The sequence below is a fragment of the Canis lupus genome, chromosome 22 (assembly GCF_048164855.1).
Source record: "Canis lupus baileyi chromosome 22, mCanLup2.hap1, whole genome shotgun sequence".
Taxonomy (NCBI): Eukaryota; Metazoa; Chordata; class Mammalia; order Carnivora; family Canidae; genus Canis; species Canis lupus.
Genome location: NC_132859.1, coordinates 6,580,323 through 6,594,852, shown reverse-complemented (window position 1 = coordinate 6,594,852; position 14,530 = coordinate 6,580,323). Strand labels below are relative to the sequence as shown.

At 43.8% G+C, this 14,530-nt stretch overlaps 2 protein-coding genes across 8 annotated transcripts in view; one reads left to right on the top strand and one right to left on the bottom strand.

Moving 5' to 3' along the window:
* The window catches only part of MED12L (mediator complex subunit 12L), a 323,177-nt gene extending 310,728 nt beyond the window's left edge, over positions 1-12,449 (top strand). For 5 of the 6 annotated variants that reach the window (XM_072792271.1, XM_072792270.1, XM_072792275.1 and 2 more), the window contains 2 exons: positions 5,340-5,421; positions 8,498-12,449. In XM_072792271.1, coding sequence (XP_072648372.1) covers positions 5,340-5,421; positions 8,498-8,550 — 135 coding nt within the window. In that variant the 3' untranslated portion in view covers positions 8,551-12,449. The remainder of the gene's footprint in view (positions 1-5,339; positions 5,422-8,497) is intronic. The other variant, XR_012014723.1, reaches the window with a different exon arrangement.
* IGSF10 (immunoglobulin superfamily member 10) overlaps positions 12,327-14,530 on the bottom strand; it is a 56,515-nt gene continuing 54,311 nt past the window's right edge. For both annotated transcript variants that reach the window (XM_072792268.1, XM_072792269.1), the window contains one exon: positions 12,327-14,380. In XM_072792268.1, the coding sequence (XP_072648369.1) occupies positions 12,472-14,380 (1,909 nt within the window). In that variant the 3' untranslated portion in view covers positions 12,327-12,471. The remainder of the gene's footprint in view (positions 14,381-14,530) is intronic.

Sequence of the window (14,530 nt, the reverse complement as noted above, 5' to 3'; positions counted from 1 at the left end):
GGAGACTGAATGCAGTGGACCTGGAAAGGCAGTAGGATTCTTTTTTCAAGTGCTCTTTGTCCTCGTTGGCAGCAACAGCTGGAACATGTGGCACTTGATTGTTAACATGCTTGTAGGCAGGTTGGTCCCTTCTATGAGAGTAGAACCTATGAGTCAAAGTAACTTAGAACGGAAATTGCTGCTTTTTCAAAAAGCATCATCAGAAAACAGAGCATTTCTGTGAAAAGAGGAAGAAAGTGTTCAAAGGTCCACGCTTACAAATTAAATGTGGTGTCAGCTTAATATCCATGCCTGTGTTGTCATTTGCTTACTTAAGTCATTTGCTTACTTGTCTCTGATGAAAGGGCATCTGGAAGGAAACACTAGGCACCCTTGCTGGAAAAGTATATTTGGCCTTTCTAGTTTTAACCTAAATTACAGTTCTTGTCTTGAAAAGAACCTTTAAAGTTTTTGAATTGTGATGATTAAATTAACTCTTCACTGAAGTTTTTAATGGGCCGTGATCTTTTCTTTAAAACTGCTTTTAGCTTTTAGGAAAACAAAGTTTCCATTATCCTGCTGTATCCTTTCTTTTCATCTTAAATTCAGGGTGTCCTAAATGGGTGACCTGGAAAACATGCTAACAGAATACTGTAAAAAGTCAGCTTTTTAAATTAATTGTGTCAGTATCACATTATGTTGAATATGATGCCTTATAAAAATATGCGTAAAGGAAGCGTAGTTACTTTAACAGTTGCATTAATTTGTAGCTAAAGATTGTGTGTGAAATTGTCTTATAGTCTTCCTACAAAATTCATATGTTCCATTCAGAGAAATTGAGAAAATTGTCATCAAATGACTCTAGAATTCAAAACTAGCTAGGTAGTATTTTCCTTTTCATATGGGAAAAATTCCTTCAGAGAAATTTACTGAGCCATTATCACCATCCTCTGCAGGAATTTGGATGTTTTAATTTTTATTTTCCTTTTTGAATGGAAAGGAGATGTAATGTATATTTGGAGGGATAAGGAAGACATTTGTGGGAGATGTCTGGTAAGAGGAAAGATAGATTTGATTTTTTTTCCTCTAAAAAGCTATGTACAGATTTTTTTTAAATGGCTGTGTGCAACTTACTAATTAAACTGCAAACAAATTCATGCCAAATACTCTGAAATCTCTTGCTGCTGGTCCTTTCTGAGTGTGCCACCTAAGTGTGCGTACTTCTGTCCAGGCACTCAGATGAGGGGCCCCGGCAGTCCTTGTGCTGGAGCTGGTACTGATAAAGGGTTGTACTCCATCCATCACAGGAACCCCTAACTGTCTGCATGCTGTCCGTGGGCAGTGCAGGTTTCAAATAAATGTTACCTTGGTGCTTTGCCGTGTCTTTTGCTCACCAATAGTGTGATCACAGGTTTTAGGACACAGCTCTCAGGAGTCAGGAACTGTGCTTTGTTCACTTTGGTGTTCCTAGAACCCCCAGATATGCCTGGATTTGGTTAACTACTGTCAAATGACTTGTTTGTCGAATGTCATAGCAGTGAAGAAACAAAAGTCCCACACATGATCCATAAGTAAAGGAAAACCCAGTTCGGAAGGCAGGAGGTGTAAACAAGGTTTGAGGCAATGTGAAGGCCCACCACCAGCTCAGCAGCCCTGCAGCTGCGCAGGGCCGTCAGTGTCCACTGCTGTTGCAAAGAAGGGCCCAGCTTTTCTGAGAAATGATTCAATGACATGTATTTAACTAGAAATGACTTGTCATGCTTGAACAGGAACATTGAATATTCTTGAATAAGCACATGTTGTCAAAATAGGGACTTAGGGATCGTTGAAAATCCATCATAATCAATTTTTAAATGATTGTTTTGAGTTCAGCAGAGAACGTTCTTAGTGGAGAGTAACTACGCCCTGTTGGCTAGTTGGCTGTACCTGACGGACATTGTTGAGCTCTGTGCGTTGCATTGTGGTTGCAGCAGGGGCACAGCACAGCTCCTGACCCCAAGAGGAGCGAGATCCAGAGTATTAGGGAGAGAAGCAGTTGTACACCGTATTTAATAACAAAGGCATCTCTACAGGATACAAGAGCAGCGATGTGCTCTTCCAGTTCTGAAGGGAGTAGGTAAGCACTTGAGCTGACCTTTGAAGGACAAGCAGATTTTTAGGAGCTTGTGGGGTAGGATGAAGTTGGGAAAGAAGGGTTTCTAGGAGGAGAGATTAACATTTGCAGAGGCACAGAGGTGAACAAAACCGTGATCATCTCTCCTACTGATAAAGTGCAGAAAAATCTTTCCTCTTTATTTACCAGATTTAAGCATGAAAGGTTGACCATACACAGATAGTGATTTTTAGACTTATTTTACTTCTCGTAAACCTCAGTTGTCTCATGTATTGATTGACCCGTTTTGGTCAATTAGAAGTTCCAGCTTCCACTCCAGGGATGGTTCTGAAGTCTAGCCTACCATCAGGCCGCTTAGGGGAACCCTTTGAAAATACAGATTTCTAGCACATTTGCCCCAGAAATTTAAATTCAGGAAGTCTGGGGTAAGAGCCTAGGAGGATGACTCTTTAAATTTCCTCTGATGGCTTTTTGCTTTTTGAGCCAGTTTTTTTGTTGTTGTTGTTTTGCAAGAGCTCAGTGACTTGATTTGAAATGTGGAGCTTGGTGGCACTCTCTCCTTTCCCTGGCCATAGGTGCTCCAAGGGCCCAGGGAAATTGTCAGTTGGATCTTTTACCTGCTGGCATTCACATACAGGTGGAAGCAAGTTAAATCTTATATCCGAGTGGCCTCGAGAGAAACAGAGGCAGGAAAACACTACAACTGAGGAGACTGGGGACTGCAAGCCGTATCCCACCACTTCCTTCCGGGGGGGTGGGGGGGGCGCTAAAGAAACTGGTCCTGGTGTTTGGCCTTGGAGCTCCTTCTCATTCAAAAATCACTGTGGACCCAAAGAGCTTTTGTGTGTCTAATAATATTTATTCTATCGGAAATTAAAACAGAAATATTACCAATATTTACTAATATCCTAAAGTTCTCATTACATATTAACCAGAGATAACACTTTTATGAGCAATGAATGAATATGGAAATATGAATATTTTTCAAAGGAAAACATTCGCGAGAATGACTTTGTTTACCTTTTTAGAATTTTTTTAATGTCTGAATAGATGGAAGACATTTGTTGGAAGATCACACATTATATAGCCTCTGAAAAACTGCATTGTATACTCCTGAGACAAGGAGAGCGGGAACACCTAATGCCTTAGTATTATCATGAAAATGGTTTTAACTATGCAGATGCCCCCAGTAATCTTGAGGTCCTCTGAAGGATACTCTTAAGGCCACCCAGCAGAGCACCCATACCTGCGTACATGTGTGCATGCATACTCACACACTCATGCACATGGGCTTCCTATGTCTTAGTTACTGCAGAGGCTCCTCAGAATATGGACTCCCCACCCTATTTCTATCCCGTGAATTACTCTCTCTGTAGCAGATTTTAAATGAACTTAAAAGAAGACAGCTAAGTATTTGAATGGATAAATGTTAAGTATTTCTGCACTGTGCACCTCAATATGTTAGTTAATTAAATGAGAAGTTAAGATTAGACATCCTTGCAGCCCACCCCTTAGATGCTGTGATTATTTCCAAGTAAATTAGTACTTGGAAGCTAATATTCCCAATTAAAGATAGCGCTGGATTGCAGTTAAGATAGGAAGCTCTGAATCCCAAAAGTGTTGTCTGAATCCCTGCCCCATTACTTCCAGGGATCACGGGCAGGTGACTGGACACTTTGGTATCTCCGTTCCCTCAGCTGCTAAATGAGAGTAGTAGTAAAGGTTCACAATCCCTTATGTTCATTTCTAAATTCCGAACTGAATCTCGACATTTTATTTTGAGATGGAAATTTTATTTATAGCTCATTGGGTTGCAGAAGCTGAGCTGAGTGGTCATCAGTCTCATCCTGCAAGACAAGGACTAGTTGTGTGTTTTGCTACAGAAATTTAGTGTTTGATTGTGTGGTGCTGTCCTAGGCCTTGGTTGGTGGGTTTATTATGGATGTGTCATAGTAAATCATATATGCAAGGACTTTGGATAAAGGATTGAGAATAGGTGTTACCTGGTCAGGTGTAAATGGGCTGATGTATACAGACAATGCCTAGCACACCGCTGAGGAGCATATTTGCTTTTGTTAAGTAGGTAATATTTCCGAATAAACATAGAAACCACTGAATAGGAAAGGAAGCACTTTTTAATTTTACTCACATTTCCTTGGGAATAAAAGGTAGAGTTTTGCTTTATTTTTCCTCCTTGATTTGGGCAATAGAAAAAAAAAAACTGGCAAGGTGCTATTTTCCTGCTTGGTTGGCATCAGAGAAAATGGTAGCGTTGGCTGACTTCCTCCTGCATCCGATGGGAGGGCAGAGTCCCAGATGAGCCCTGGACGGAGGGGCCACTGCTCTGCCCCACGGGATTCTGTCCCTGTCCATACGGGCCGAGGCCTGCGGAGCTGAGCGGATCCTCTGGTCCGAGAACTTTCATGTTGCCAGTGAAGGTGGCGTATGAGAGTGTGATGCTAACAGCCCCCGGCGAGGGCAGATCACGAGGGTACTTGGCCCTGGGGCCTCCCCTAGAGAGGACTCTTTCATCAGGCCCTTCAAATAAATGTTACCTGGCCCCTGGAGAAGGGCATTTACAACGGATCGGGATCGAGCGCTTCAGATACTGAGCATCAGAGGCCGGGTGGGGTGCAGGATCCCGGGGGGGGGGACCCCAGGTGGTAGTCTCTGTCCAGGTGAAGTGCTGAAGGTGTGTTGGGGGGACCCCAGGCGGTATCTCTGTCCAGGTGAGGTGTGAAGGTGTGTCGGGGGGGGGGGAACCCCGGGCCGTAGTCTCTGTCCAGGTGAGGTGTGAAGGTGCATTGGGGGGACCCCGGGTGGTAGTCTATGTCCAGGTGAGGTGTGAAGGTGCGTCAGGGGGACCCCGGGCGGTAGTCTCTGTCCAGGTGAGGTGTGAAGGTGCATCGGGGGGACCCCAGGTGGTAGTCTCTGTCCAGGTGAGGTGTGAAGGTGCGTCAGGGGGACTCCGGGTGGTAGTCTGTCCAGGTGAGATGCTGAAGGTGCATCGGGGGGGGGGGGACCCCGGGTGGTATCTCTGTCCAGGTGAGGTGTGAAGGTGTGTCGGTGGCGGGGGGCAGGGGGGACGGGGCCGGGCGGTAGTCTCTGTCCAGGTGAGGTGTGAAGGTGCGTCGGCGGGGACCCGGGCGGTATCTCTGTCCAAGGGAGGTGTGGAGGTGCGTGGGGGGCCCCGCACCTGTGACGCCGGCGCCCACTCATGCCCTCCTGTGCTCTGTTGCGATTGCAGTTCTCCAGGCAGGGCTTGCAGCAGACCCAGCAGCAGCAGCAGACGGCGGCCCTGGTGCGGCAGCTCCAGAAGCAGCTCTCCAGTAAGTCCCCCTGCGCGCGGAGCACGTGGCTCCCCGGGGATTAGGAGCAAGCCGGCAAAACAAGGGGCGACCCCTCAAAAACTGCTCTGTCGCCTTCCTCCGGTACCATTTTCACCTGCATCGTGAGTCCAGGCTGGTTTGGTTTGTTGGGTTTGGGTTTGGAGTCCGCGCCTTCCTGCTCGCCCCACCCACCCCCTGCCCAAAGTCCCACTGTTTTTTTTTTTTTTTTTTTTCTTTTCTTCAGTTCAGAGAAGTTGTTTTCCTCTGTTCCATGTGAACCTGGAAATGTCTCTTTTCGTTGGGGGAGACCCCCGTGCAACTGCAGGTGGAGGAGGGACGTGGCCCCTCAAAGTCCCTCGGGGAGGAAGGCCAGCACGTGTCCTGGTCCCTGGGGCCGTGACTGTCCCGGCCACTGCACCGTCCTCTCCCTCTGACAACCGTGCAGAGACCGCGGGCAGCAGAGCAGGGCAGTTTGTCCCCAGTAATTCCGGCTGCTATGCTGCTGTGATTTTTTTTGCTTTTAATTGTGCTGCCTCTCTAGGGCGACGCCCACAACCCCATCTAGGTGCTGGCTCGGCGTGCTAGTGTGCTCCCACGAATCGAACCCCCCGTGACCCAAAAGGATATTGGCCTGGGAGTTAGGAAGTCTGAATTCCGGTGCCAACTCTGTCACCATTCCCTGGATCATTTTTTTCTTTCTTTCTTTCCTTTCCTTCCTTTCTTTTCCTTTCCTTCCTTTTATCTTTTCTTTCCTCTCCTCCCCTTCCCTCCCTTTTTCTTCCTTTCCTTTCCCTTCCCGTTCTTCCCTTCCCCTTCCCTTTCCCTTTCCCTTTCCCTTTCCCTTTCCCTTTCCCTTTCCCTTTCCCTTTCCCTTTCCCTTTCCCTTTCCCTTTCCCTTCCCTTCCCTTCCCTTCCCTTCCCTTCCCTTCCCTTCCCTTCCCTTCCCTTCCCTTCCCTTCCCTTCCCTTCCCTTCCCTTCCCTTCCCTTCCCTTCCCCTTCCCCTTCCCCTTCCCCTTCCCCTTCCCCTTCCCTTTCCCTTCCCCTTCCCTTCCCCTTCCCTTCCCTTTACCTTCCCCTTCCTTTCCCCTTCCCTTTCCCTTCCCCTTCCCTTCCCTTTACCTTCCCCTTCCTTTCCCCTTCCCTTCCCCTTCCTTTCCCTTCCCTTTCCCTTCCCTTCCCTTTCCTTCCCTTTCCCTTTCCTGCCCTTTCTTTCCCTTTCCATTTCCCTTCCCTTCCCTTTCCCTTTCCCGTCCCTTTTTCCTTCCCTTTCCACACACACACACACACACACACACAGAGAGAGGGGGGGGGGGCAGAGATGTAGGCAGAGGGAGAAGCAGGCTCCATGCAGGGAGCCTGATGCGGGACTCGATCCCAGGACCCCGGGGTCACACCCTGAGCCGGAGGCAGGCGCTTAACCGCTGAGCCACCCACGTGCCCCAGATCATATACTTTTCTTGTCTGTGCACGGAGGAGACTAGTGGGATTGGCAGTTTCTTCTGGGTCTCAGATTGTGTGCTTGAGGTATTGAGTGAAGGCCAGCTAGTCCTAAAGACAGCGGCGGGACTCTGGGAGGATGTTGTCAGGAGGGGGCCCGTTATGACTGAGGGGTAAGTAACTTGGGTTTGGTCTTCACCGTCCGCCTTGGCTGCTGTCCGTATTGATTTCCTGGCAGAGAGAAGGCCCCTCTTTATACCTTGTGTCTCTACCTGCTCATAACCAAGGTCTTCTTTCCTTTAAAAATATTTCCCTCTTTTAGCCTCATTTAATTTGTTAAATCATGTACATTGATTGGTCGTCTTTTCCAGCTGTTGCTTTATAGGTGTGGTCTATTAAACGTGTGGTTAAAATTTCATTGTTTTATTCGAGAGTTTGTATTTCCACATAGCTAAATTAGAGAATATAATTCTCTATATAAATAGAGAATATAATTTTAAGGCAGAGACAACATGCTTATATCTTAGATTTTTTTTTTCCCTAGTGTTTAGGAATAAGAACCTATGACTTTTATGCACTGACACCTATTTTGGGGGTGTACCTACTCTTATGGTTCCCAGAGCTCATGATATCCAGTTTTTTGTTTTTTTTTAAATCCATCATTTATGGAACACTTCCTAGGACCCCCAGGCACCGTGACTTTACGTATATTAATGTACTTAATTCCTCAGCTGTCCCACGCGTAGGTATCACTCTTCCCATATTCTAGATGAGAAAACAGCTAAAGAACAGGGACTCAGACTCATTTGCCCAGGGTCACTCAGCCGAAAGTAAAGGGCAGAGCTGGGACCTGAATTCAGATGGTCCCCCTCCAGAGCCTGCCTCTTAACCACAACATACTCTGCTCCCTTGATGTTAGCAGTTACGCCAGCCCCCGTTTGTTGAATATTGGCCACGACGTTGAGCCGCCCACTGCACAACTCCAGAGGTCTCCTTCTGTGTCCTAACCCATGTGAAGGAGCTTCTGGGTTTGCATAGTCTCCCAGAGTTGTGGAAGCACTAGGTATTTCTAAGTCGCTGTCATTTTTTTTGTGCCTGCTGGTCTTTATTTTTTCTGTGTGTGTGTGCGTGCGTGTGCACACATGCGTAGGCACACACCTGAGTCAACACACATAGCCACTCTCACACGCGTCTCTCTTGCATATCTAATGGCCATTTGCAAAAAAATTATCCCATTTCATCTCACTTTTTACAATGCCCGTGTTAAAATCTCCAATCTGCTTCTATAGAAGTTTTGGGAACTTTCAACATGTTACAGTTACTTAGGGTCCTCTTGTGGTCAGCATTGGGTGGCTCCTGAGTTAAGAGACGGTGACTTCAGATGGGCCAGTTGCTCTTCCAAGGCTTTGTGCTGGCAGGTGTAGGACTCTGATGTAGAGCTGGTGCCTCTGTGGAATGAATTCAGTTACGGTACTTAGACCTCACCCCTCCGTGCTCTGGGCTAGCTCGCTCTCCCTGGCCAGTCTCTCTGTTCCCCTGTGCTTGAGGCTGGTACTGAGAGCAGCGTCGAGGGGGTAGTGTCTATCTGTGGCACGATTTTGCCTCTGCAATTTTATTTGAATCTATTTTTCTCATCAGGTAACCAGCCACAGCAAGGAGTGACTCCCTATGGGCATCCATCACACTTCTGAATCTGGAAGAGGACACGACAGAAAGTTTTATGTTTGCACTGAAAAATAGAAAATCAAATTTAACACATCAGTCATCTTTTAGAGGTGTCCCTTTGTTCTTTCCTTTCTTTGAAGTTTTCCTATATTTTGTGCTACATTTCACTTAGAGGTATTTAAACAAAAAGAAAAAGGAGGAGGTGTGGTTTAGGGTTTTGTTTTTTTTTTGTTTTTTTTTTTTTTTAAGTTCAGCTTTGAAGTAGGTATAAAAATGTGGATCATGTGGGCCTACTTCAGGAAGAGCGTGGTACCAGATCTTTTGAAATTGGTGCTTTTTTTTTTTTTGAATCTCCTAGAAAGAATGAATTATGGCAGATTGAAAATATTTATGTATTCATTAATGATAAAGTTTGTTGTTTCCCACCCCCACCCCTACCCCCACCCCCCAAACCGTGCTGGACCAAACTACTGATTTCGAAAGGCATGTCAGATCTTGACGGGGGAGGAACCCATTTATTCTGCTTTCACCTTTGACGGTGAAATGGACATGTATTTGCATTGCTCTAATTTGAAATGTTTGTAATTTCATAAGCACTTTATAAACTTTGTTCTTATTTATGTAGGGATTTTTCTTTGCTTTCGTTGTGGTCAAAAGGTGCTGAAACAGATTGTTGCTTAGTACTTAAACTTCTTAGACCAAGAACTTAAACCAAGGCTTCTATGAGAGCCACCGTCAGATATGTGGAAGCCTCTTAGAAGTAGCCGTACTCGAATTTGCTTTCAGTGGCAAGAGCATCGACCAGAGTCTTTGTGAAGGTCCAACGTGTACATTCTAAAGGCCTGAACGAACCACCGTGGAATTGTTCTGATTATTTATTGCCAGATTTGGCAAAACAGACTCTTGGTTCTCCTGAACCTTATGCCAACTAGAGAAAAAAAAAACAATCTTGCATCTGGCCTGAGACTCTGCAGCGCTCACACTGGACGTGGTCTCCAGAGAATCTGGCCCCCGAGTCCAGAAGGCTCTGGTTTTCCTAAAGATGTATGTGCTGTTTATTTTGTATGGTAAGTATTTGCTATTTTGAATTTAATTATTAATGTTGGTGTCAGTCTTGGTTGTGTATTGCATATACTGTATTTATAAATTGGTGCAAAAAGCACAAGTAAATTATACATCAAATTTATTATAAAGAAATAGTAACTATTTTAACTTTGTTCAAGTATGTGGTAATTTGCTCCTATTAGAGTAAAAAAGAAAAATACAGTAAATTATTATCCGTTTGTGTAACTTAAGAGTATTCCATATAATATTTTTTTAGATTTAGATGCATAAAATTTTGAATGTGAAAATTGCAGGGCATTTTAAAACATGTGGGGGATATTTTCCCATGTTTTGTGTTAACTCATTTTCTTTTGCCATATGATTTTACATGTAATGTAGTTGAGCAGACTGTGAATAGATTTGTCTATAATGAGCAAAACCACGTAGAACTACTTTTTTAAAATGTAGCTAGTACAACCTGAGATCATTTCTTTTGCAAATCATTATATAAATAATTTATATCTTCCTAGGTGAGTTACTCATTGCAAAGTTTGACTCATGCAAATGACCTCAGATACATGTCCGCTTACTTTGCTGTGGCAACATCCATGTGAACTGCTTTGTACACTGTGAAATTTTTCACTCCAGCCTGCTCATTTCATGTTTACTCTGGGCTGGACAAGACTTTGCCAAAACATTAAAGACCATTCTTTTTCACTAAATTAACATACTCTATCTGCTTTCAGAAGACAAATCTTTACATTTCAGCTGGTTTTTGTATATCAGGTTTTGGGTTTTTCCTCTTTAGAATCATACTTTAGAGTCCATGAAGTTATTTTTCTTCCAAGTAATATATCCATATAATGATTGCCTTGGCAAAACAACCGAAATATGAATGTTGTGCCTAGTGAGTGAGTCCTGTCCCGTCCTGGTTTCCTTTTCAAGAATTATTGGTATTTAAAATGCCAGTTTTCAGTTTGAACCGTATATTTTTATAGCTCAGCATCGCAAACAGCAGTAATATTGTTTCAAGAATGAGTGTTATAATTGCATAGCATTCGTATGCACTTTATATTTTGCATAAGTTAGTGAAATTAATTTATTAATGATCATTTTGCACATGAAAGCTGTGGGGTATACCTTTTTTTCTTGTTGTGTCCTTTTCTTTTCAGGTGACTAAGCTAAGACATGGTAAGGCCCCATAATTCAGATTCTATGGAAAGTTGAGGAAAAACCTAGGACTGGCTTACCCCTGTGCATTATAAAGAGAACAACTGGAATTTTTAAGCTAGTTTTATTTAGCATTTTCCTTCCACGTAAATCCCACATCCTTAGAGGTTTCTTTCTTAGCAAGTGCATTAATTTGCATTAAAATGATCACCAGGGAAAGCCCTATCCTTTGACAGAAGCTGGTAATTTACTCTGTAAGATAGGAAGTTATCCTAGGATAAGATGGTGACCTCCCTTCCCCTTAAAAATAAGACTTGGAAATTGAATGTAATTGGGCAATCAGTGTCCCTTAGACATACCAGTTTACACTCTAGTCTGATTCCTAATAACTTCCATTTGTCATTTTTATTTACTCCTCTTGGCCCAGAAGCAGGAGGAGACCACAGTGAGAATGAGTATCCTTCCACCTCCTGTGGCCACAGGGTACCAGCGTTAGAGATAGGAGCAGTCAGGTCACCTCTCAGGTGGAGTCAGCTGAAAGTTGGTGTGATGACAACACAATGAAGTAAGCTCCCCTATGTCTGAAGTCATCAGCAGGGGCTAATATAGTTCTGTTTTGTGTGCTGAGATATCTGAGCAAGACCTATGGCATGTTCTTTTTTTCTCCACTTTAAATAACTGGCAAATAATTGAATAAATTCTGGATACGTTACACTGGACCCTCCCAGCCTCCAGAATTAGAAAAGATGAATCATAATATCCCCCCAAATCAATTCACATTGAATTACAAAAAAGCAACATTTTGCGTAGGTTTTATCAAATTTTAAGTACAATGAAACTTCATCATATGTATTTGTATATCAGATCTGGATTTTCCCCTTTTCCTCTCCCATAAAGGAGTATCACTTAATGAAATAACATGTTCATAAGGCAGTGGTTCCTTCTCAGAATATTTTCCTTATAAAGAGCTCCAAAGCAAAGATGGCTAGGTTAGATTTTGAAATGATAAAGAAGTTTCATTGTATTTTGAGGCTTTTTAATGAGTTTCGGTAGCAAAGTAAGCAACCCCCTTTTCACTTTTAATGACGTGTAGGTGTTAAGTTCCTTTTTACATGTGGAAAAGTTAGCCTGCATTTATTTTAAATGTAGGTATTAAAACATTTTTGTATTCCACATCAATGAAAATTTTCAGTGTACACAAAATAGGGAACAAAAATGAAAACCATTCAGAACCTACTTTCTCTAGGTTTTACTAAAATATTTCTAAACCAGCCACAGAATATCTATACGTCAGAATGGTAAATTTACAATCAAGACTGCAAATTTAATCTTTTCCATTGTCTCTCTTCTCAAGAAGTGCCATGCTTGTAACATTGATAGAAGTTGGACACTAGGCAACTGTTAGTGAAAGAAAAAAGTCCATTCTTAAGAATTCAGATACATTCGCCATTTGTCATTTTATGGTGGACAGTTTTACCTTAATGTTCATTGTTCTTTGTTGGCAAAATAAAAGTGCCTTAAGTTAAAAGTTTGTTTGGAGATCAATTAACAAAATCATTATCAGTCATATTGCATTTATTTACAAGTCTTTTTTTTTTTTTTGCATGTCCATGATAAATTTAATATTGTAAATGTACTCAAATTCATTTACATGCCTCTGGCTGCCTTTGATTAAACTTCTTCCAAAAAATAAACTCTGTCCAGATGTTGACTTTGTTCGATTTTATTTCATGTCAGATCACCTGAACGTAAGTTGTTGCATAATCGCTACCAAGTGAGTTCCTTGCTGTGCATTTGTAGATCCCAGAATCTGAAGTTTGGGGATTCTGAATGATGAGGGTACCACGGGGGTGAAAAGGCTCAGGTCCCCGAGCCCCCCCTTTATTTGGCATGGAGAGCGAGGAGTGGTCTGGCCTCTCCCATGTGATTTCTGGCTTGGGGATTCCCAGGGCCATACACCGGAGCTGAACGGCCGCTCCTGTCCTTGTGAGAATGCTCCTGGGTAGGCGATTTGTAATTCGGGGTGGGTAGGCTACAACCATTACTGGGACAGTAATCAGTGCGTGGCCGACGCTATTTTGAGCCGTACAAATATAGTTTCCCCTGTCATAGGCTGTTGCTTCTTTAATGACTAAGGTCCCATTTTCATGCAGTGTGTATTTCTCAGTACTTTGAGGCCTATCTATTATATACCCGCTTGGTATAGTCCATTTGATGTTCGGCTTAGGGCTCCCATCAGACACACAGTGCAGTGAGAGAGAGTCTCCACTGATACAGTACACTGTTCCTAGTGCATAAGTAAGAATAACCGGCTGCTGGCCAATTTCTAGCACAATTAATTTTTCAATGTAGCCAACTTTATTTCTTGCTGCACACCGGTATTTTCCAGCATCATCCCGAGTGGTCTTGGAAATGATAAAAGACCCATTGTTTGCTATCATATACTGAGAAATTTGCAGTTCGTTGGGAAATCTTGTGCCATTTGGTAAAATCCAGATTATTTCAGGTGGTGGGTTTCCATCAACAGAACAGTTCAATGCTGTGGACTTCCCAAGCCGGGCAACAATTTTTTCATTAAATGGATTTCTGAATGTTGGTCGTCTTAGCATCTCCAGTACTTGTAACTGTACCACCAGCACGCTCTCGCCTCCTTCGTTCCGAGCCACACAGATAAAATCTGCTGAATCTGAAAACCTCACGTTCCTAATTTCCAAGGTTCCGTTCTTATGGACTGTGATTCTGCTCCCATAGTAGGGGGCTGTGAGGAAAATATTGTCTGGCATGATCCACATGATTTGAGGAGCCGGTGTTCCTTCGGCCCTGCAGTCAAAGTGTTTTTTGGAATGCCTCACGGCTGTGGCTTTAATGACTGTCTTGTTTGTGTACAGACCGTTAATTAATGGAGGTTTGGAGACAACATCCAGCTTGTACATTTTGGTGTCATCCCCACTGGGATTTCGGGCCACACATACATACTCCCCGGAATCGAGCAGTTTCACCTTGTGGATGGACAAAGACCCGTTGGCATGAAACGTGTACCTGTCTTTAGAGAATGAAATCATGTCATGAGAAGGCAGCAACCAAAATATCTTTGGTTTGGGTTCACCAACAACCTCACAGTCCAGGACAACTGTGTCTCCAGCTTTGATTCTCGTGTTGGTCTTGTAACCTTGCCTGATCCGCGGGGCCGCTGTGATTACTGTTAGGTGGACCTTCATTTCATCCTTCCCCAGAGTGTTCTGGGCGTAGCAGGTGTAATCTCCTTCCTCCGCAATCCCAACTTTGTTGAAGTACAAGGTTCCATTGTCAAAAAGGGTATACCTCCTGGGCCTGCGGCCACTGTCATCAGCTTGCATTGCATTGTTGATCATCGTCCCGTCAGGCAAACTCCAAGATATCTCAGGCACTGGGGAGCCAGAAGCCTCGCAGTCCACTTGGAAATCTTTCCCATGAAATACTTGCTTTTTAAAATGTTGCTTGTGATCAATTTTGGCTGGTTTCAGCCGTAGGCTCACGTGCATCAGTATCAGATCGTCCCCCATTCTGTTTCTGGCCACACACAAGTAGTCCCCTCCGTCTTTTTCTGTGATCGATCCAATAAACAAGGATCCATTTGGGTAGACATGGATGCGGCTGCCCATCCTAAGGGGAGAAGAGACAGATTGGAGTGTGCAGCTATTAGCGAGGGGTGAGGAGAGTTGTCCTTATTTCCATAGTATTAACTTTTTTTTAAGGTTTTATCTATTCATGAGAGAGAGAGAGAGAGAGAGAGAAGGGGGGTGGGCAGAGACC